Source organism: Octodon degus, unplaced genomic scaffold (genome assembly GCF_000260255.1).
Source record: "Octodon degus isolate 3935 unplaced genomic scaffold, OctDeg1.0 scaffold00269, whole genome shotgun sequence".
Classification (NCBI taxonomy): Eukaryota; Metazoa; Chordata; class Mammalia; order Rodentia; family Octodontidae; genus Octodon; species Octodon degus.
The window spans coordinates 945,259-969,996 of NW_004524845.1; the positions used below are offsets into that span (position 1 = coordinate 945,259).

Below are 24,738 nucleotides of genomic sequence, written 5' to 3' on the forward strand. Positions count from 1 at the left end.
TGGCGTTGAGAGCTTTGTAGTATAGTTATGTTGTTATTTTTCCCTTGAGGGAACAATTTTTTCCCTGAGTGTAGTAAATTCATTTTATTTATTTTTTGCATGTTTATAATTTATTTCTTTTTAAAAGTCTCCCTCTTAAGATGCATTAACTAGGAATGCTTTAAGATACAATTAACTAGGAATGCTTTAGGCTGCAATTTATAAACTTATCGTGGCTTAAACTGGGGTTTAGCATTTTCATGTAACAGAAAGTCAGGAGGTAGGTGGCAGCTGAGGTTGATTTGTGTTAATTGTTTGGAGTTCAGCTGAGGGCTAAGGGTCCTCTTCAGATGGCCTGTCATGCCATCCCATTAGTACTGTGAACTGTGCACAGCTAGCTTGTCATTTCATCTCCATTCAGTGCAGGAAAAAAGGGTGGGATACTGTGAGGAATGTGGCCTCTTCTGTTTTTTTTAACTAGGTATTTTAAGATTTTCCCAAATAGCCTTTCTCTTCTATTGCATTGGCTATAGCTGTCAGTCTTTATCTGCAGGGCTGGCTGGGAAAGTGTGTCACTCCCCAGTCTCGGTAGTGGAGATAGCTGGAGAAAATAAAAGCAAGCTGGTAGTGTCTTCCCACAAGATGAGTTGGTACCTTTTGTTGCCTCTGCCTACCCTATAATCACCAAACCATTAAATTGTCATTTGATTGACAGCTTTTAAAACTGCCTTTATGGAAAAGAGTTAGTTGAAATGAGTAGGTAAGGTGTGGAACAGGGGGCATCTCTTCTGGAAGTTGAATTATTTGACTTATGAAGTAAGTTTATGTGTTTAGAACTTTCAGATGGTCACCTTGTTTAGAAAAATAGAATAGTTGTCAAAAGTAAATTCCTTCAGTGGAATTTGTTGCCTTGGATAGATTAGCTCTTACCTTGCTAAAGAGAGACAAATGATAATGTAAGTAGATTCTTTTCTTTGTGTGTTGCTGATATAACTCAGATTTCTCTCTCTTTTTTTAAGTGGTACATGCCATTTATGGTTTGAAAACCACAGTGTTTGAATCTTAACTTGATCTTAATCCTCAGCATGAACTTTTCCTTCTTGAATTATCAGTAGTTGTTTGCTCTAGTAGTTTCTGTGTTAGAGAATGACTCTTCATTGTATTTCTCCAAAGTGTTTTCATCTGGCTCCTTAGCAACTCTATCAGAAATAGTCCTGAGGGAGTGGTAGTGAAAGGCATGTAATTTTACAGTATTGATAGGGAATAAACCCTATTTAAAATAGTTATTTCCTCACCTGCACCTGTATTGTTTGAGATCACTGTAAGAATTCATAAGACTTGAAATAGGTGGGAGTGTAGCTCAGTTGTAGAACATTGGCTCGCTTACAAGAAGCTTGGCAGCACCATAAAAAAAATTAAAAATAAAAATTTTGAACAAGCCAAATAGTATAGAATATAGGAATATTGTATGGCAATAATGCCAGTGTATTATGGATTGTGTTTTTCAGCTTGGTGAGGTATGATGCAAGTTAACAGTTCCCTTGTTGGACCAACACATCTCTTGCTTTTCTGCAGGTTTTCCATGACATCGCTTATAAAGCAAAAGACAGACATGACCTGATCGCTGGGATTGACGAGTTTCTAGATGAGGTCATTGTTCTTCCACCAGGGGAGTGGGACCCAGCCATCAGGATAGAGCCTCCTAAGAGTCTGCCATCATCTGACAAGAGGTAAGACTGCTCAGCAGCTGGGAGCTTTAAGATGCCAGGAATCCCATGGGGCTGCATTTGTATCTGGGAAGGAACAGCAGGGTCAAACTGCTGCCCTAATATTTTTAGGTCTCCATGAATGTATTGCTTCATGGGAACCATTTACAGGTCATGGTTTCACATTTCCTTGACAGTATAAAATAAATGTTTAATGTTTTGATTTTCTTCAGTGATTACAAATTAGAGAGCTCATATCCTGATGTTTGCATATATAACAGACATTTTAGGGTGTTTTGGGGACTCCCTGTACATGTGGAAAAATCAGTTTATTCAAAATGAGTCTGCAAAGCTGTAAGATGTTGAGAAATTGTGTGAGGTATTTGATGAGAAACCATTTCCTGGAAATCTCTTATTGTCCAGGTGGAAGTTTCCCTCTTATACCCTTAATTCAGCTTGTCTCTCCATCCAATCCTTGGTCTTGGTGCTGACTATGACATTTTAAGAACTGTCTGTTAAGGCATCAGAAAAAAGTAATGGTTTGTCTACCAGAAGGTTTTTAGTGTTCCTTCCCATAAGCTAGTATCAACAGGGAAGCAAGTGAATACAGTAAACTGATCCCCGCTTGGGCTCTGTTGTATCTCTTAGAAAGAACATGTACTCAGGTGGGGACAGTGTTCAGATGAACGGGGACACGCCCCATGATGGTGGCCATGGAGGAGGAGGCCACGGGGACTGTGAAGAGCTGCAGCGGACTGGACGGTAACTGATGGACCCTTTTGCCATTCTTGAGAAGGTTTTCTTTGGATCTAAATTTCCTTTCACCTTTCTGAGTTTACCTTCCTCATTTTATTTATTGTGTTTTCTATTTGTTCAGGGAACAGATATCAATAGAGTACCTATTGGACATAGGTACTGGGGGGCTAGCAGTGCACTGAAAGTGATGGTTTTATGAGAAAACATAAGGCAGGACTAGGGCAGCATGATGGGAATGTAGTACAGCAAGTCTAGATGAGTAGGGAGAGGAGGCCAACAGTGCAGGCAGAAGGGGCATAGGCAATGCATGCAGAACAGGGCAGGGAGGACACTGGACACAGTGCCTGTGGGCTGACAGCAGACTGTGTGGCAGGCATGGTGACAGCTGCATTGGTTGGAGACTGTAGCCTGTCTCATGGGGCCTCCACCACAGCCTGTCTGTTTACTCCCAAGTGAGTGAGCAGGAGCAGTGTGAGTGGCTCTTAGTCCTGGCTCTCATCCCTAACCTGCCTATGCCTAAAGTGGGAATCCAGGCAACCCAGAAGGCTGCAGCTCCTTTCCTTTCCTGGTTCTCCACTCTCAAGTTCTCTTTATCACTTTGGGTTAAGTAAAATTTTTAATAAGAAAGATACAACTTTTTAAAAAACATATTGAAATTTAAAACAAAACAAAAACAGTGTGTCATTTTAGTATGCAGCTAAGTCTAAAATGATAAAGATAAAGTTACTTCCTCTCTAAATGAACCGCATAGATTTCTCTCCCAAATTAGGAGGAAATTGTTTTGTTCTCTTTATTCTTAGAGAATAAAAAATACAACACTTTCTCTCATGCCCATTTCCTAATGACACACACACAGTGGAGTGGTAGGGGTGTAGTCTGAGGATTGTGTTATGTGGTTTTATCATTGTGCACCTAGCATGGAGTGCACTTAGCCTGCAGTGGTGTGGGCCAGACCTTTAATGGGACCCCTTGGTGCAGTCAAAAGTTAAATATGAAAATAGGATGTGTGAGGCTGGCACCATTGTAACATAGTCCATTGTTTCACAATACACTTTCAGTAAGCAGGAGTGTACTCTAAAGTACTGATAAAGGTACCCACCTTGGACCACCTTGTCCTAGCACAGGGCATTCTGTGCAGAAGCTGTGGAATTCATCAGAAGGCTGAGCTGAGAGGTTTATTTGGGAGGGAAGTGGCTGCTCCATCAGCTGGCTCACCTGCTCAGCTGCCATGTGTTTGGGTTGCCCCTCCTTCTGTGGCACACCTCCATGCCTGCCTCCCTTGGCTCCTACAGGGCTCTACCCCAAAGTCACCTTATGAGGGGCCTTTTCTGCCACTTTGTCTAAAACTTAAATATCTCCTCTCCACTTAATTTTGTCCTTATTGTAGTGCTACACATTTTACTGATTTTTTTGTCTGTTATCTTTCCCGTGTCCCCAGAAAGCAAACTCCACATGTGTAATGGCCTTTGGTCCATGGATTTTCACTGCTGTGCTTCAGAACCCAGAATGGTGCTGTAGTATGGGCCTAACAGAGGCTCTCAGTGAGCACTTATAGGATGGGTAGATGATTGGAGATAGATGGGGAAGGGAAGGACTGTGACAAGATTAGGAAGTAGTACAGATGACTTGCTCACACAGGGAGACATTTCTGTTAGGGGATGAAAAGTTTTAGTTTATTTCACAGTTGCCTCTCATCTAAAGACCCACTAGATGATCCTTGGGGAATATGGCACCTATTTGGTGATTGAAAAGGAGACATAGAAGAAAATTCATTCCCGTGCAGTTTTCTGCTCTCATCTTAAGTGGTTAAATTGTGTCTTGTCATTGTCTGAAGTACAAATTATTTGTGGTATGCTTAATTAAATTTTGGTAGATTTTATTGTCATTTATTTTGTATTTGCTCACATGTATGTTTGCTCTCTTTCCCTATCCAGGTTCTGTGGTGGATTAATTAAAGACATAAAGAGGAAAGCACCATTTTTTGCCAGTGATTTTTATGATGCTTTAAATATTCAGGCTCTTTCAGCAATTCTCTTCATCTATCTGGCAACTGTAACTAATGCCATCACTTTTGGAGGACTGCTTGGGGATGCCACTGACAACATGCAGGTGGGTCTCGTTTGGGGAGGACACAAATAGTACAGCCCAGATTGTCACCCTCACCCCTGCAGCTCTGTTGGAAGCAGATGGCCTTTCAGTTACTCAGCGTGATTTTCTTCCTTTTGGTGGAGGTTGCATTTTAGTTTGCTTCTGGCTTGGTGCTGTATTTCCAGCATGTTAGTAATTACAGAAATAGCTCGATGAAATCTGGCTTGAGTCACCAGTGGAGATGGGAGGAGATGAGAATTCACAATTCTATTTGGGCAAAGCATATCAGCTGCTTTACTTGTTGTGTGCAACGCACAAAGTTTTGCTGTTCTGCTATCCTGAAATTACGGAGTTTGTTCTGTGGAACTTGAAAATGACTCAGAATACAGACATGATTCCTTACTCTTCACCTTTGTTTTTGTATGAGCAAATAGGGTCATCAGACAATGCAGTGATTTGCTCCCAGTAGAATTCTGCACAATGAACACAAATTGCAAGTTGTTTTTTCTCTACTTGGACCTGTCTCCCATTAAACTGTAAGGATTTTGGCATGGCTAATTGGGAAACATTAATTGTAACCACAGTTTGTTGGTTACTTTGAAGGTAGTGTTTACCTTCCTTTTGCATCGATAATAGCCACAGTTTTAATGGTTAAAAGAAGTTCCCTTAAATTGATTGGAACAATATGTACAAAACTGTATAAATTAATCTTTAAAAAATAGACATTGTGCTATAAACTTCCTACAGAAGAATAAATGAAGCTGAGACACTAATGAAAAGAGGTTATTTTAAGTCCTTTTCAAATTATCTCTTCCACTTTACTATTTATTAATGTCTAATCAATGTGATATTTACAAATGCTTCCGGCCAGCTTTTTAAAATGGAATTAATTTTAAAAATCACTTTTCTTTCATTTCTCCTTTCTCCTCACTTATGTTCTAGATTTCTTCCTGAATACAAAAAGATGGGGCTATTCTATATAATTGTGTTGCTCCCAATATAAAGGAGAAATTACTTTAAGCAATTATTGCATTTTATTTTATTTTTTAATGTATTTGGCACAGGGTCTCAGTATGCAGCTTGACTTGTAGTCATCCCCCTGTTTTCAGCTCACCTGGTCTTCATGGTCAGCTCAGCCCACCTGGGGGTGGGGCCAGCATGGCATGTGGTGCCAGAGATCCAATCCAGTCCCTGCACTTGCCTAAGTAGGTGCTTATTCTGCTCACCTATTTGGCTGGTCCTAATTATTGCATTTTAGTTTAAAAAGCCTTGTCTGTTAGTTTTGCTGCATAACCTATTGCCCTCTTTTTTTTTTTTTTTTTTTTTTTTTTTTTTTTTTTTTTTTTTGTCATCTTTCATGCTTTACCTGGCTTACTGGCTCAGCTAAATGGGTTTTTCTTGGTGTAGATAGCCTCAGGGTTGATGTCACCCTATTTCTTTTGACTCGCATGTATGTCCTGGGGCTGGGGTGACTGGACATCTGGGTCTGGCCCTGTCCACACAGTTTGCTGTGGGCTTCCTTGCAGTACAAGGGCAGTGATGACTCCTGAGAACTCGCAATCTACTAGAAAGAGGAGTTTCCACTCGTCTGCTTTTTTCCCTGTGAATGTCCCCAAAATTGTTTCATTTTCTGATTTTCAAAGAGAGGTTGGACATTCAAATTCTCAGTAATATCTTGTGACTTTTAAGTCTTAACGACAATTAATAGTTTAAAAATAAAGCACACTTATCTTTGTGTTATCCATGAGAGACCAGCAGCACAGGTTCTAGAGACCAAGTGTAAGAATCAGAGATGAAGGACACAAAGAGACTGTCTCCCCATCTCCCTCTCCCTCTCCCTCTCCCCTTTTGCTCATCCCTGAGATAGGAACAGATAACTTGTCCTGTGAGGTCAGCAATGGGAGTTCTAGAAGCTCAGATCCATCTCCACATTGTGCAGCTCTTCCTCATCAAGATGACCATATATGATCACTGTAACAGATCATTCAAAAAAGCAAGCCAGTGCACCAAGGCCAGCATGTAGGAGATACAACGGGCAGCCAACTGTTAACAAAGTAAATGAAATCTGTGATTTTTGAGAAAGTGGTTTGAACAAAAACAATCATCTGTCTATCAGAATGTACAGAGATCTTTTTAAAAAAATATTTATTTATTTATTTGGTATGGGGTCTTACTATGAAGCTTGGACCCATAGTGATCATCTTGTCTTAGCCTCCCCAGTGCTCAGATTATAGGTATGTGCCACCATGTCCAGTTTCAATGGCTTGCACAGCATATATTACTAGGGATCGAACCCTGGTGCATGTGCTTGCCAGGCAGGACCTTAGAAAACTGAGCTATCTCCTGACCCCTGAGACCTTCTTGTAGAGATGATTTTTAATATTTTTTCAGGGGTGCTCTCATTGAGATAAGCATATTTTGGCACTTGTGTGAGTTTATTCTTTTTTTGAGCTGAATTGTTAAGCTTGCAGCTTCCTAACACTGAGGTTTGGAATGTAGCCTCTGAGACAGGGAGAAGTTAGTTGAAACCTGTTCTGCTTTCTCCTATGGGACTCCACTCCTATCAGATTGGGTGCTTAGGAAAAGGGCATGCCATGTAACATGTGTAGGCAGGGACTAGTTTGGTGGCTTAAGTGTCTACCTGGCAAGTGCAAGGTCCCAAGTTTGATCCCCAGTACCATATGCTATGCTGGCCCCAGAACCAGGCATGGTGGCACACACCTGTTATCCCAGTACTGGGGAGGTTGAGACAGGAAGATCACTATGAGTCAAACTGTGTATGAGACCTTGTAAAAAAAAAAAAAGAAAAAGAAAAAAAAATGTATGGGCAACATGCTGCTGCTCTCTGTGATACATGACCTGGGAATGACTGTGCCAGTGGAATTAGCTCTTTGATTTTTTTGTTTGTTTTGTTTTGAAGATTTCAGAAGAAATACAAATGGTTTGGTGTATCAGAATACTAAATAACCATTTTCTGGATATCACTTTGGGAGTTGATAACTCAAAGTAATGCAAACCTATTATCATATTTTCCAGACATCATTTATTTGATGAGTAGGTTTTGTAACTGCCATTGATAATTTTGTTAAAACTTTGAACATACTGTTTTGAAGGTTTTTGTGAATGGAAATACTGAAAAACATTCTTTCTCTTCCACTTCAGAAGCCTATTTTTCCATTAAGAACTATCTTGGTTATGTCCTCTGCCATGAGTCTGATTCAGCTCTTCTAGCAGTCACAGTGGGTGGCAGAGACACTGGAAACGAAAGATAAAAATATAAATGATTGTCAACACATTTTAGGCTTAAAAACATAATGACTGTTAACATGTTTTTGTAGAACAGAAATTCATCAAGTAGTTGTATTATCTATGTGGTTTTCTTTGTTGATGTGTCTTATTTCTAAAAAGATGTGCACTTTACTGTCCATTTTTGATATCATGGCAGTTGAGGTCTTTGGGACTTTGTTTGGGCTAAGACCCAGGTCATTTTACAGGTCCCACCAAAAGGTTAATTCATTTCTTTACAAACATTGCTCTAGGCATTGTTTTAACTGTTGCTGGTACAGGGCTGGGTGAGTAAGTAGGGAAGAATCCCACTGTGGTAGCTCCTGTAGCTTCAGATGAAAGTGATCTTTTTTGCAGCTATCCCTCCTCCTGAGATACCAGTGGGTGTATTCACACCACTCATGGTGCATTTAGCAAGTCAGGTGACCTGCTTCATTTGGCTTTTTATGCACTAGGACCAAGACTAGGCAGAAAGCACTGGTACAGCTCGACAAATCTTCAGCTGTGTCACGTATCTTCCTAAAGGAGGCAGTGGGTGTCTGTGCAGCCCAGGTAGCGCCGTGAGTTAACTGAGAAGAGTGTCCTTGCTCTGCAGGCAGACAGCTAAGAGATGGTTCACACAGGGCCTTATTGTCAGGCTACAAATAGACATGAGTGCTGATAGAAACATGTTGTGCAAACACAGATGAGTCACTGCACGACTGCTCTCTAAGTAAGCTCTTCTGCCAGCTTCTGTTCAGGAGGTCTTGTCTGCTTGAAGATAGGAATTTATATTTAAGCACTTATTTCAGTCCTTATGGCTAATGAGATTTGCATCATTAGAAGTGGGTGATAATGAGAACTATGTAGAAACTATGTGCATGAAAAAACAGTTGAGGCTTTGATGGCTGTAAGTACAATAAAATTGTGATGTCACCATATGTATTTGCATGAATCCCCCAACTTTATTGTATGCATTTTGCCTACCAGGTAGCTTGAGGAGGACTGTTGGGCTTACCCAGTGGATATTTATAAGTTTCTTGCTGTGAGCAATTGTAGTTATGTTTGGGTTTGTAGGAGTTATGAACTACTTTGCCAAGAGTCATCCTTTGTTCAACTAAGATGTAACTCCAGATTGGGTCTACTGCCTCTTCCTAGAGCTGAGCAATAAAGATGTAGAGCATAGGCCTTCTGAAGTCCAAGAATAGCAGGCCCCCTTAGCCTTTCCAGCAAGTGGCACCAACACTGCTTTTGTCTTGCTATGGCAAGGTAACAAAAGCTTTGCCGCTCCCAGGTCCACTATCATGGCTCTTCTACAGTGAGACTCTCTAGTCTTGTGCAGCAACTCATGACAGTTTGTTTATATTCTTGGTCTCCAAACAAGGGAACTGCTCCATTCATTTAGATGTTTCTAATTAAATTGTTAAATGTCAGTGTATGAATATATTTTACCAGGATTTATTGCAGTTATGAATTTTTCATTCATAATATTATCTGAACTGAGTCCTCGGGACTGATACTGGCATCAGAAATAATTTTGGATGGTCTATGGCAGGTCATATTATTTCTAAATTGTTCTCCTTAGCTTTTTAAAGTATAAAAAAGCATTTTTATTTAACTCTACATTTGATTGTGAATGACTAAGCACAGTCTAGAGTGAAGATTAAGTGGAGAAAGTAGTTTTGATTTTTTACAAGAGTAAATGTAATCCTATTTTCACAAACCTTTTAGCAAAGGGATGCAATAAGATTTTAGGATTTAGTGAATTTTGTATTATTGATAGAGTCCAACAGAACACATTTTGAGGGAACTTGTCTCATTATAAGGAACATTTATAGCTGGCATCTCCAAATTTGAGGTTCTATTTTAACATACTGCTGTGCTGAGAATTTTTAATCAATCTGCTTGAGCTGGAAATGTATCATTTCTTATGCCCATGTAATTTCCCTTAGTACCTTAAACACTTCTTTACAAAGACTTTACAACTTGTAACAGTAAAAATAAAGCAAATCAGTAATTATTTTACTGTACTGAGAATGTGAAATAATTTTACTTTATCTAAGTGTTCCATTTGGCCCAAAAGTGCATTTTCTTTTTGAAATGGAGATGTAAAGTGACAGTTTAATCTGTACTAGCAACATAGTCTAGTTTGAAAAAGTTAAGTGGGGCTAGTCTGTTGGAATGACACTGTTTGGTTATTTTGGTCAATAAAAATAAACAAGCCTATATAGTGACAGGATTCGCATTGCTTAGTTGTCATTAAAGTTTACTGGCTGATGCTCCCTTGAGAAAGGAACTGCAAGTCATGTGCTTTCGATGCTCTACATTAGACTTGCCTGACCGAAGTTAAGTAATTTGTGTTTTGGCTTTTGTTCTCTTGTTTGAAAGACCTTTGTCACACCCTCCCCCCTTTTGGTGAACAGAAAATGATAGTGATTTGGATGGTGTTGAAATCCCAAATGATGCTAAATTTGAACATTACTTTTTTGGCTTTTATTTTTGAATATAACTTTCTTTTTAAGATACTGTCTAATTATGCATTGTAGAATATTGAAACAATATAGAAAGTTACATAGAATGTAATTTTTCCTTCAACCCATCACTCAGAAATAATCATTAACATTTTCATGGCATTTTGTCATTAAAATTGCAATGTATGTGTACACAGACCAATTTGGATACAGGGCTTTCTGTGAATTAGGTCATATACATTTTGGTTTATAATTTTAGTATTTCCTGCAATCCTTGCAAAAATCAGATTTATCCTCACTTTTGTCATTCCTGTGACTCATTCTTATGTGATTTAATTTTCTTTGATGATTAGTAGAAGTGACTATCTACTTTTTCTATCACACATTCATTGACTGTGTACTTCTTTATGCTTAGGTCCTTGATATAATTTGCTTTTAAGACATTTAGCATTTTTCTAATTGACCCATAAGAACTCTTTGTATAATAAAGATATTTTTATGTTCTAGAAATATTGCAAAATACATTTTTCTAGAGTTGCCATACACATTTTAACATTATTTATGGTTTCTTTTGCTTTACAGATTTAAGGTTTTGTGCGGTCAAAAATCTGGATTTTTATTCTTTTTTTCATGATAAGTTTAAAGAGGCCTTCTTTGTCCCAAGATTAGAAAAATATTTACCCACATATTTTAGTTCTTTTATGTTTTCATTTAAATTTCTTACCCATCTGGAAATGATTTTTGTGTAAAGTTATACTGGCATTTGATGTTTCAGATTCGTGTTCACAGCTCTTCAAACAAAAAGTAGAGGCCACACGTCTTTCTCATCCTTTTTAGACTAGAAGTCAAAACTCTTTAGCTAAAGTGTAGGACTAATATTTTTCTTCAAGCAGAGAGATAATATGCTTTTGAAGTCATCCTCTTTTTTCATTTCTTGTTGGTACTATAAACAAGGGTCCTCCCTCCAACAGCAGAACTGACTGGGTAGACAAGACAGCCAGGAGGGGTTGGTGACTATTCTCTCAGGGCAGAAATCCCCAATTCATAGACTGAAGCTACCCCAGTGAAATATAAAAAGAAGATTGTGCATTCTGTCTTCCACAGTGTGGATCAATGGTCTATGCAACTGATCATTAATACTATTTGGAAGGAGGGGTATTGTTTGAATGGCTGTTTCTCAAATTGGGGTCCAAGAGAATCACTTGGAAAACTTTGAAACATTTCTGATTCTCAAAGCCTCATCTTCAGAGATCATGATTTAGTTGTTCAAAGTGGAGATAATGCATCACAACTTTCAAGCAGGTACAAGGTAATTCTCAGGTGACCTGAATTTAATTTAGATAGTTAAATCTGTTCTCTGCTTCTCTATTCAATCATATTGGGTATTTGACACTAAAACTCATGTAGGTATTTCAGGTTCAGCTGCCTGTTTCTAGTGACATGAGCTGCTCATTTTCATTGGCTAACCTTCAAAAACTCATCCAGAGAAACTTAATTTTATTATTTCAAACACTGCACAGTTCATATAAATCACTACAATTTTTCTTTGGGATAAAGTTTCTCTTTTTATGGTTAGAAATAAAAAAGGAAAATTTAAGCCTGAACTATCAGTTTGATGCAATTGGAATATTTTATCTTTTAAATTTTATTGGGTTACAAATTATCAGAGAAATGGAAAATCTCGTTTTCTTATGCAGTTGTGTCACTTGTCACCTGAGCTTTTACTTTTTTTCATTATTGCCACTCAGTCTTCTTGAACAGCATTGTACCTATTACTCTAATTATTAAGATCCTTAAGAAAAGGACTCATAACAATGAAACCATTCTTTACTCTGACATAGAGATACTAAATTGAAATGAAGTGGAAACTGACAACATGCATTTCTCATTTTCAGAGTTTATGCTATTGATGAGTTTGCTTTGACTTAGTCATGATAGGAAATGGATGCCCTTAAGTCTTGGCCATAAGTAGCTCAAAGCATGAACTGTTGGTATAACAAATCATGATTCAATTTTATATTTTCAGGATCTTTGCTCTTGTGGTCTGATTTCTTTTATGTTTGATTTTACTATTTTGGGGCTTGTCCTAATTTCCTTGGCTGTATTGAAAAACAGGCCATCTTTGGTTTCATGTCATACTTACATGCAAGGAGAAAAGTCTTCATGAGCTGTTTTTGGTGTGAATTTTGACTTTATTGCTGTGAAAGAAGACTACTTGTTTGGGCTGGCTTTCATGAATGAAGCAGCTCTCGTGACAGTAGTGAGCTGCTTGTCCCTACCCTGGTTTGTATTGATTTAGAATTTGCTCTGGGAAACACAGCTAAGCACAGAGGTCTTCCTCCCTTTAAGAACTAATCTTCATCTTTTCTCTGCATGTCATTCCTTTTGACTTTTTCCTCTCTTGAAGGAAAGAAGAATAATAAAAACAGCCTGGGAAGAAGGGATAAGTGACAGTCAGGAAAAGGAAACAAATATTGTATTGTATCTGTTTCATACTAACACTTTATTCTTTTTTGGGTGGTATTGAACTCAGGACCTTGCACTTGTCAGGAAGGTGTTGTGCCTCTGAGCTGTATCCAGGCCCACACTATACTTTATTCTGAGACTTTTTAAAAAAATGTATTTAGCACAGGGTCTATAGGGTCTCATTACACAGCTTAGACTCATAGTGATCCTATTTTCAACCTCCCATGTGTGGGGATTACAGGCCTGTACCACCATGCCTAGTCTCATTCGCCATCTCAGCATGCTCCAGGAGTGGGGCCAGCACAGCAATCCAGGGATTGAACCCCAGCTCCTGTGCCTACCTAAGCAGGTGCTTAGTCTGCAGAGCTATCTGGCCAGCCTTATTCTGAGATTTTTATATGTTAATCCAAATATCTTCTGAGGTATCCATTGATTTCACAAAAGAGAAATTTAAGATTTGGAGAGTTTACCACAAGAGCTAAAATTTTAACTCAGATATTTATCACACTATATTCACCTTTTATGCAAACCTACCTAGGAATGATTTTGGTGGCCATCTCACTCACCTCTTCATCTTCTTGTATGTGATTATTACTGTCCAATAATAATCCCAGCAGAGCCATGCTGAGGACTTCTGTGCATAGTCTGATCTAACTTGTGTACTAACTTTCTCAGGAATAAAGGGATAAAGTTTTGTCTTTGAGGGAGGAAGTGACAGTGGTCTAAATATCAGTGTGGGGTCATCCAGTGGTGACATTTGTAGTCCGCCTGTATCATCTAATTTTGTGAATCTTGCATGGAGAAACTAAAACAGAGGTGAAAGGACATTCCTAAGATCACCATGTCTTTGGGGGCTGAACACTCTAGGATTTACCTTTGGCAGCCAGTTATTGGCTTCTACTGCCAATCACAGTTACTGGCCTGTGTTTGAGTAAGATGAAGGCAACCAAGATGGGCCAGAGCACTTGACAGCTTCAGACTTGCCACACCTCAGGAATTGCTAGTGAGTTCCTGCCTCTGTGTCAGATATAGACATGTCTGTATGACTGATGGCTACACCTATTGAAAGACAGTTAACAGTGTTTTCCTTTTTTAAAATGCATCAGCAAACATTGAATATAGTAGATCAGCAAAGAGCTTTCTGATGGTTCACTTTGTAGTTTGCTCTCAATCCTAGTTATAGTTACTCATTACATGAGATTATTTTAAAAATTTCTGTACTGTGAAGGAGAACATGCCAAAATGTGAAAGTAGGTCTTAAGAATGCTGGAAAGATCTGTAAGTTTAAGGAAGTTTGTAGTGCAACATTTATAGTAAACCACCTGTATATGTTTCAGAATTATCAGTCACAGAATAGAAACTGTAGCATTTAATAAGGATCAAGTACTGAAATAAAGATAATTAGCCTTTGAACATTACAAGACTTCCATAAATCAAAGTCATTTTATGGAACAATTTTTTTGCTGTCATTACTACATGAGCAGCATGATTGTTGACCTTTGTTAACTGGATCTAGGAAGTCACTTGGGGTCCTCAAGCATTTCCTGAATTGTTGTGGAGCACCTGAGCAGTGATGACAGCATGAGGAGAGGAGAAGAAACATGGAGATGCTAGAACAGACTGATCTTGCCCCCACAGTGATTAATAGCTATCTCAGGTTGAGAAGCCTGCATCTCATTTTCATCCTTTCTTCCCTATGTCCAGTATAAGCTATGTTTTGATCTTGTAGTAATGACAAGGAATAAGCATTCTTCTACATCTGATAAAGAATGAGTTTTTCTTTGCCTATCACGTGAACCTAGGCCACATGGAGTTTTCAAGTGTTTAACCCTTCATGTAGCTTATAAAAAAAAGATAAATTACAAACATATGAAAGGCCTGTTGCATGTACATAGGAGGTAAGAAACTTGGAGCCAAAGATACACCTTTATCCTTCCAAGGAGAAGTTGTTGGTTGACAGGTGTATGTGCCCTGTTGAATGCTCATATCAAATCTCCCTGAACATTAATATCTAAACACAGGAAATCAGGACAAAAGCTGTTTGAGGGGAACAAGGAAATACTTTTCAGGATAAAGGTATTGGTGCTGCTCCTCTCTAAGAGAATTAGGTGACCCCTTAGGCATGTTTCAGAACTCACATCTACATGAGTGGAGCCCTTACCAGATACACCCGGCAGAGTTCACACCTGGACTCTTCTGTGGACAGGAGCTGCCTGAACCATGTTGTGTGGGCTCTTCACTATGCAAGAGGCTGGTCTTTCTGTATGTCAGCTCTTGTGCCTGCCCCTCCCCACCTCAACTCCATTATTATTTGATGCTGGTCTAATGGGCGCCACCTGTTTTCTGAAGAAAACTGAGATCTTAAGAGGATCTGTTTCTTTCCATGTCACTCTCAGGAGGATGTGCATAGCTTTGAAGTAGTATAAAAATATTTTGCGTAAGCATTCTAATAGGGTCTCAAAGGATTATTTTTGAACAGGTATGAATGTTCAGGTACATTCTGTATATTGATCATTAAAATGAATTTCTTCATAATTGTTTCGTAAGCATCAAATTTCCTTTAAAAATGCTAAGTGGAAGAAAAATTGCTGGAGAAGTTGTTGGGCAGTGGGAAGAGGCTTACTTAGTGGACAGGCTATTTTGGGGGGGCCTTAGAGGGCAAGATAATGATTGAGGAGAACTCAGTTTCCCAGAAGTCTAGTCTACCCTAGTGAAGGGGGTGTGTAGAGTAGGAGGTAAGTTTGTGTAATGTTAGACCTACTATTAAGAACAGCTGTTTTCTTGTTCACTTGAAGGGGGCTACATTTGAAAACTATCCCTTGAGAAAATATTAAGTTGCAAAAAGATTAGTCTGCAAATACACATGTGCTGTTCTGTCTAATGTTTGAAACAATGAAAAGCTGTCATCCAAGTGCTACCGCCTAGTGAGGTGATTATGAAAGTTAGGGTCAAGCCTGGCACAGATGCGTGTCCTCAATCGCACCTACTGGGGAGGCTTGTGCAGGAGGATTTCCAGGTCAGCTAGCCTCAGCAACTTTGTGAAGCTGTCGCAAAATAAAAATTCAAAAAAGAGAAGGTCTGGGGATGGAGCTCCATTGGAGAGCACCTGCCTAACATGCACAACATCCTGGATTCAGTACCCAGTTCAAAAAGCAAAAAGGAAAGTAAAAAAAGGTTTGGGTCAATTTATAAGGCAGTGATTCTTCATAGTGTTCTTTTTTGTGTGTGAAAGGAAATGACAGATTTATTTCCCACGTAGCTGCAGTGAGCTGTATCCACAAAGGTTTAACTGTTTATATCTGTACATTTGTTACTTTTAGGGGTGAGTTAAAACTTTTGTATGTCTACACTGAACAATATGTATGAAATGAGATTTTTCTTTAAATTGGTGCCACAGCAAATGCAGGATGGAATATAAATCATTTTCTAGCTCTGTTTTCCTCCCCTGTCCATTATGCAATAGCTTTTATATAAAATATAGCTTCTTAAACAGCTACTACATACAATGTGAAATCAGGATAAAACAAGCACTAACGGTAACCACAGAGCAAAACGTACCTAAAGCACCAAGCCAGTTCTACCCATTTGGTGGGATTATGCACTCTGTGTATGTGTGTGTGTGTGTGTGTGTGTGTGTGTGTGTGTGTGTGTTTTATTGAAATTATCTGCAATTATTTTTTTCAGTTTTTATTTCTATTAGTTTATCTTTGTATGACATAATGATAACATTCCTTATGGGGAGTTGGCACATGCACATGACACATCTTAATTCTTTTAATCACCCCCTCACCCTCTCACTCTTAGTCCCCTTCCCTTTTAAGTTCTATCTCCCTATTTCCTATTATCTATCTTTTGTTTTGCTCTTTGTTTATGATTTGGGTTGCTGACATAAGAGAAAACATGCAGTGTTGAAGCTTGCATGTCTGATTTATTCCATTTTCCTATAGATGACTCAAATTAATCCTTCTTATGACAGTCAATTCTTAGTAAGGCTCAAAGCTATGTGTTACCTTCTACTTACCAATTGTTACAGTTCTTATAGTCCATGAAATAGTCCAACCTGTAGGATGGCAAAGAAAAGCTAATTTTAAGCTGTTATAAGCAGTGGAGCACTCTTACTATTCTTCACTCTTGCCGTGTTTGCTGGGGACCTCATAATAACATACTCAAGCACTGACATAGCACATGAGAAGACCAAGATGTTTCATTTAACACCCATATTTTCTTTCTTTTAGGGCGTGTTGGAGAGCTTCCTGGGCACTGCTGTCTCTGGAGCCATCTTTTGCCTTTTTGCTGGTCAACCACTCACTATTTTGAGCAGCACAGGACCTGTCTTAGTTTTTGAGAGGCTTTTATTTAATTTCAGCAAGTATGTATATAAATACATATATATCTAATTATAAATTAGAATTGTTTGTAGAACATTTATAGCCCAGATAAAGCACAGAATAGCAGTTAGATAGGTTTAAAAGTCAGTCAGAATACTGGAATGTTTAAGATTTTAAAGTTGAAAAAAACCTTAAAATTATGTAGCCAGGCTCATTTACAGTTGATTCAGCAGAGGCTCATCTGCTGTGCTTTATACCTGCTCCAATAGTGCTTTGTGCCCCAAGCGTGAACCCCAGAGGACTACAACCCCCAGGCTCCTTTGCTTTCTAGTTTCCTTGAGTTTGGCCAATAGGGAGCTGCAGCAGGACAGAAAGAGAAAGCAAGAGTTCCAGTGTGTGTCCCTCTCTCTACCTGTTCTCTGTGTTAGCACAACAGTGTGGCAGTGGCTTCCTTTTTAGGACTTTCACCCATGTCAGGTGGCCCTCTATCCTACTAGGATCTGGCAACCTCATTCCTTCCTAGGCCTTTTTAAGATTTTGAGTGAGTGATGACTTCTTGCTATTGCTGGTCCTGCAGTACTTCACTGTTCTTTGTAAATGGGCTATTTACTGAGTTTTTGTCAGAATACCATTTGAGCATGCCACTTCCTGCCATAACTCTAACTAGTAGTCTACTAAGCAGTTACATGACTAGTTTGAAATCATTTGTTCAGTAATAAAAAAGACTAGATGCTCTTTCTAGTTCTAGGACTTTTTACTGAACATGGCTTTCAGAACTTTGCCAAATCCTGACACTTACTGAGCAAGCATCATCCTAAGCACTTTACATGTACTACCCTATTTAATTCTTGTGGCAATCCTGTGAGTCAGGGACTGTCTCCTGTTTTATAGGTGGAAAAGCAGGCACTGAGTAAGCAATTAGATTACCAAGTGTTCTATCAGCAGTGGATGGTAGGGCTGGGGTTGAAAATCCTGCCTTCTGATTCCAGAGCCAAGGTCTCTAAAAGAATCATGAGGGCTGGGGAGATGGCTCAGTAGAATAAATGCTTGTTGGCAAGCTCAAGGGCCTGAGTTCAATCTCCGGTTCCGTAAAAAAAAAAAAAAAAAAAAAAAACAAGAATCATGAGAAGCTCTTAGTGAGCACAAAATAATAGCATCACTATTTTCTATTAGAAATTGATGGGTCATTCTAAGAATGGGAATATTGAGTTAGGTGTTAGCCATTGAGTTAAATGGTCATCTTCTCTCCCCCACCCCCAGCACCAGGGATTGAATTTAGGACCTTGTGCTTCCCAGCCAAGCACTTATTCTACTGAGCTATCTCTCTGGCCCTAAATGGTCATCTTAACATCTAACAAATTCAAAACAAAATTTGATATTCAGGTATCTTTCTACTCCACTTAATATTGTTAAGAAACAATTATGCTTAGTGGAAGATCCCACTACTTAAGATTGTAGAATTTTATAAGCCTTAGCAGCACTCCTTGTTAGAATGACCATGTTCTGATAGTGGACATTTAAAAAAATTAATTGTTAGAATAATCATTACATACATGGTCTCTCCTGGATTTAAGGTCTCATATACAGCCTTTCAATTGTGTGTGTCATGAAAAAATGGTCAAAATAGTATTGGGGCATCTGCTTGCCTGACTACTGGACTCTTTTAGAATATTTTGCTGAGCTAACACACCTATAATATTCAAATGACAGAACTAAACAAAAAAGGGGATACAGATGAATGTCCATTTTGTATCTGTGTATTCAAAATGGTTAGGATAGATATATACTTACATTCTTTTAATGAATAGAAGGATTTGTTCTAATAGTGTTTGTAAGTAGGATATCATGTCTGCATCTTGTACAGCAAATAACCACTAGGAAGAGAGTATGCAATGTGTTAATTATTGAAACTGTTATACCAATTTGAATCTGTCTCATTGCTATTTGTCTCTCAATAAAACGATGGGGGGAAAAAAAGAAAAATGGTCACAAAATAAGGGAGTGAATAAGAACTTGAAACTAGCTTTTCTTTTACTTTTTTTGAAAACCAGGTTCACAATTACTAGTTTCCTGAGAATTTAAAGTTCCAAATTTTAAACAATGTTGTGAGTTTTCTGTATTGCAAATCTCTTTTTTATCATAATTCCAAGGCAAACATTGGAAACAGTTTAATTCAAGTCAGTTTGTATGAAGAGTTAAGCAGTTTTTTATATTTAAGAAAACATTTTGTTATACAAGAAAGCCTTTGTGCAAAGACTGAACAAGAATCTACCATAAACAGGAACAAATAAGCATTGCTTTGCAGAGACATTTATTGGGTGGTAGGTGATCAGATCCTTAATCTAAAGAAAATGTGGGGCTTCTGGTTTGCTTTAATAATTGTAGGATAGAGATTAGTTCCTTTATTAAGTAATTTCCTGTTTTACTTTCACTCCCGTTTGATTGTTACATTGGTCCAAGTAATTTACAGTATTTGAAAACAGTTATAAAGCAACTAGAAATAAATAAATCACTAAGTAATATGTGGCAAACATATTATTCACAATGATGTGAATTTGTTCAGTCACTAATCTTTGTCTAGAGCCACCATATCTTATTGATCACTATTTCCCAAATACTACTAGTTGCATTAGATGGAAAATGTTTCTGTGTTTCCACTCAGCCTGGGATGTGCTATATATCACATTTCCCTCTCAATAACTCACTTTCTACTTTAGCACCAGCAGGACCTCAGAGTTCCTGCAGTAAAGAAACTGTTTTACTTTGATTTGCCAAGATCTTCTCCAACATATTTCACCATTTTTGGAGGTACAGGTAATCCTTGTTAAGTAGAGTCATTTCAGATCATCAAACTGTTCAAACATTTTTGCTCTCTTATTTATTCTTTTGTTTACTGAAGCATGTCACTGTCATACCAAAGTATCAGAGGTTTTAGTGTAGTGATTTTCTTTGTTGAGTCATTCTTATGGAAGTGCTCTGGGAAAACATAGCCAGCTACTTTGGGTAAATTGTTTAGGTTCTTAGATATGTTTATGCATGCATTCTTCCCTTTGTACTCACTCTGATAGTACTTCTAACCATTAATTCTAACCATTGACCAGTTAATGGGTTTACCTCATCTTGTCCTTAAAACATTGATTCCATAACTACTACTAGCACTCTTAGAATTAATCGGAATTGCTTTTTCATCTTGTTATGGAAGAAAACTTAAGTAATTGTTTTAAACATCTAAGAAAAAAACTTATTGACTTAGAAATAATAAAACAGTGCTTCTTAAGTCTTATTCCAACACTGATTCATTGTATGATAATTTACATTACTAGCACTCTACTTTTCCTGTATTGTACTTATTTCATGAGAGGTAAATAATCAGATTGTAGACATACACATATGAGTGTAAAGGAATGGAAAATTGTCTTTAGAAAATCTCAGGAAATCTGTAAAGGGTACCACTCTTCTTCCCTGCTAGCACTGTGCTCTGGCGACATCTTCCAATTCATGTGATTTGCTGAGATGAGAAGAGAACATAACTTTAATGCTTAATCTATCTGGAGAAAATTATAGCTCATATGATGGTGGGTGAGACTATTGTAAAATTTTTCAAATGACCAGTCCAAGAATCAAGAGTTTCAGTTTCTGGTCCAACTTTGCCATTAAAATATTAACATTGTATAAATGATTTAACTTCCATTGGCTTTGGTGCCCTCATGTATAAAGTGAGGTATAGTTGACAAATTGGTGTCTGTATTTGTCTGGATGCTGGAGAAACAGAACCAATAAGGTGCAGATGCCGAAAGACATTTATTATAAAAGTTGGCTCCCAAGCCCTTATAGGTTGGCAAGTCCAAAATCTGCAGGGCAGGCTGGCACACTGGCAGGCTAGAAACCCCAGAGAAATGGTGTTTTAGTTTGAATCCAAAAACTGTCTTCCATAGAGCAAGATGAACTGATGTGGCAGATGTAGTTCAGAGACATTTCACTGGTGAATTCTCACTGGCCTCTGGGGAGGCCCATCTTTTTGTTCCATATAATCTTCAACTGATTTGATGAGAATTATGGAAAGTTACCTGCTTCCCTAAGCCCCCATCATTTAATTTACATGGTGTTTTTTTTTTTTTTTTTTTTTTTGTATTTTTTAGGGAAGGGTCTACAGGGTGTTCAGGGTCTCACTACTAGGACTTGTAGTAATCCACCTGTTTACAGCCTCCCAAGAGTTGGAATTACAGGCATGTGCCACCCCGCCCAGTCTTAATTTACTTGTTAATCTTTCCAAAAACACTTTCTCAGAAATACCTAGAGTAATGTTTGGGCAAATATCTGAGCAATCTGTAGCACACAGAAATTGAAGCAAACTTAAGCATCACAATATCTAAGACAGTTTTAATTGTAATATCCTCTAATGTTTAGCTGGTACAGACACAGCCATCAAAATGGTTCACAGGGTCATGTGAGTCACAGAAACAGTCATGTCTTCAGCTATAGGAATGCATTCATTCACCCAGCACTGCCATGCCTTTATCAGGCACCTTTTCTTTGAGTACCCCTGTACTAGGTAATAAATCAGAATTTTATTCTGTGAGCAGTGGGATACCACTGAACAGTTTTAAGGGGAGGGGTATATTTGCATTTAAAGAGATCCTTTGGTTGTGGTGCAGAAATGGAGTTGAGCAGGGCAAGCATTGGTATCAAGTCTGGCTGTCAGTTGAAGGTTGGGGTGGCAGTTCTTACTGATACTTCAGACCAGGTCAGTGGGAAGCACCATAGGTCAGTGGACATCCATCACAGATATGTGAAAACCATCATCTGAAAGCCAGGCTGGAGAGCTTTAAGATGCAGTCTTTGGCTCCTAGCAAAAAGTGATACCATCCGCTTTTTAATAACTGATAAATTTAAATATTATGATGCGTTCCTCTCCACTTAATTTTAAAAGAATCAGTATAAAGTCATAAAATGTCAACACTTGACACATTTTTTCTTAGTTGTGAATCTTGAACTAATTCACATGTAAGACATGGGAGGGGTGTTGAAAGACTACATGACCTCCTTAGATGGAGGTGGCCCATACTAAGTCTGTATGGGACTAAGAAAATGTGGTCACAAGATCACTTCACACTGATTTCAGGAAAAGGGTACAGCGTCTGTGGGCAACTTGTGATATGTGTGTGGTGTGGCATGGTCAGATGTCCTCTCTGGATCTGATAGTGGCCCACATGTCTATCCATGTCTCTCTCTTTGGTGGTCCTCTTTTCACAGTGGACACTGTGTACTGTCCTGTGCTGTGTGCCTTTATACATAGTCTGAAAAGTTCTTACTTATCCTTGAACATCTTGAGTGCTTTCTTCAACTTCATCTATCTTCACTGCTAGAATTACTCCTTTGACATTATCACTTATTATTTTATGATGTTTATCAATTTGTCTCTCTCAGGAGACTGCAGGGTCTTGGGGCACAGAACATATGGATCTGATGTCTCCATTAACCAGTAACTGTGACATTTATTAAATGCATACAGGTCCCAATGTACTTTCAAATTGTTTTCTCTATAAATACCATGAATACAGGGACCAGAGTTTTAAATGATAAAATTAATGGTACTTGTTTCCTTGGTTATTTTTCTGTCATTGCTGAGACAAAATACCTGATGCCCAAATTAAAGAGGGAAAGGCTCCACAGTTTGTGGAGGTTTTGGTCCATACTAAGCTGGCTCCAAGGCAGAATGGCACATGGCAGAAGGCAACAGCAGTTCAGGTCAGCAGAAAACAGCAAAAGCAGCAAGAGCAAAAGAAGGAGACGCAGCAGAGAGCAAGTCTCGTTCCCTCCTTTATATTGTATGCAAACTGTCTGTCTGCCCCAGGGTGGGTGTGGCATTCACATTTATAATCCCAGCATTGGGCCATGAATCAATCAAAAAATTTAGAAGCCAACCCCATGATTGATGAAGCTTTGGAAGTCATATATGATATGACTTCTTTCCATGTGTTTTTCTGAGACTTTAAAATTTTCTCTTATAGTAGCACAATAATACTACTAGACAAAATCTTTAAACTTTAGCCATTAGATACAAAGTTCAATTTTATCTAGAGTTTAAAGGTGATTTTGTATTTTCAACTATCATTTTGTAGGCACTTGGTGGTTTTCCATTGTGTATGTTTCATCATGAAAGAAGCTAAATGCATTTTTTTCTCTTTCTAGGGACCATAACTTTGACTATTTGGAGTTTCGCCTTTGGATTGGCTTGTGGTCAGCATTTCTGTGTCTCATTTTGGTGGCCACAGATGCCAGCTTCTTGGTTCAGTATTTTACACGTTTCACAGAAGAGGGCTTCTCATCTCTGATCAGTTTCATCTTTATCTATGATGCTTTCAAGAAGATGATCAAGCTAGCACATTACTATCCCATCAACTCTGACTTCAAAGTGGGCTACAATACCCTCTTCTCCTGTACCTGTTTGCCGCCTGACCCAGGTGAGGACACGTCACTTACTGCTGTGAGTGCCCTGTGTTTCCAGGACTGCTCAGGCACTGTGACTGCAAATTGTGACATGAAATCATGATCCTTAGGCCAGGGTCTGTTACCTCAGAGAAACCATCATACTGAATTTTCACTCTTATGATTCCTCTGGGAATAAAATTGAGAGCTCTGGAATATGAACAAAAGTGTCTCAAAATGTTGAAATTAATTCAAACTGCCATATGGAAAATGATTTGTGCATTCTTCTTAGCTTTCTGTGGAGAGCAGACCTAGGTACATGCACGGTTTTAACAAGTACAAATACCAGATGAATCTAAATTTTCAGAGTTTGTATTCCACATTTTACTGTTTCTTTACTGCTTTGGGAATATCTCCTTTTAAGTAAGCTTTAAATAGTTTATTTTCAGTTTTAAGAAGAAACAAAGAATATATCAATTCACTTTAAGTAACTAGAAGTATAAAACAAACAAAAAAGAAATCCAGATTACAATCACTGAATGATAATATAGAGTCTTGTAATTTACCCCTGCTAGACAATGTAAATAAGAATGGAAAAGGAAAAAAATGAATGAGTGAGTTGGAGGTGAGGGAGGCAGGTATGCAGGCAAGCATGTTGTGCTCTAGGAGATGTGTATGTTTAAAGGAGAAAAGCCATAAAAGTAGCTTCTACATGAGGAATGTGATTCTATTTATTATCATTATTTTTAATATCTATTTATTTGGTTGAGTCTCACTATGCAGCTCAGACTCCTAGTGATCCTCCTGTCTCAGCATCACCAGCACTGGGATTACAGGTGTGTGCCACCACGCTTGGTTTCAGTGGCTGGCTCTGCACAGGCCTGGCATGGCGTGCAATACTGGGGATTGAACCTGGGTTCTTGCACTTGACAGGCAGGTGTTTAGACTGCTGAGCTATCTCCCCAACATGATTCCATTCTTTTTAACATTTTAATATCAATCTTACCAAAATCAGTATTAGAAGTTCCTTATAAAAAGTATTCAACTTCGTCTTCAGAGTTTTTCTTATAATAATTCATCACTGATTTTATACTATTGAAGAAGTTTTGAAAAAGAATTTGCTTTGATGGAAATTGCTTTATATTTCCTGTTTTTTAAAATTTTTAATCAATGAGACAGTTCTTCTTCTCCTTCTCCTTCTCTTTCTCCTTCTCCTCCTCCTCCTTCCTCTTCCTCTTCCTCCTCCTCCTC

General features: G+C 38.4%; 1 protein-coding gene across 2 annotated transcripts in view; it reads left to right on the top strand.

Moving 5' to 3' along the window:
- Slc4a4 (solute carrier family 4 member 4) overlaps window positions 1–24,738 on the top strand; it is a 360,460-nt gene that overhangs the window by 238,684 nt on the left and 97,038 nt on the right. For both annotated transcript variants that reach the window (XM_004646547.2, XM_004646546.2), the window contains exons 9-13: window positions 1,555–1,709; window positions 2,334–2,447; window positions 4,376–4,550; window positions 16,966–17,099; window positions 23,251–23,522. In XM_004646547.2, coding sequence (XP_004646604.1) covers window positions 1,555–1,709; window positions 2,334–2,447; window positions 4,376–4,550; window positions 16,966–17,099; window positions 23,251–23,522 — 850 coding nt within the window. The remainder of the gene's footprint in view (window positions 1–1,554; window positions 1,710–2,333; window positions 2,448–4,375; window positions 4,551–16,965; window positions 17,100–23,250; window positions 23,523–24,738) is intronic.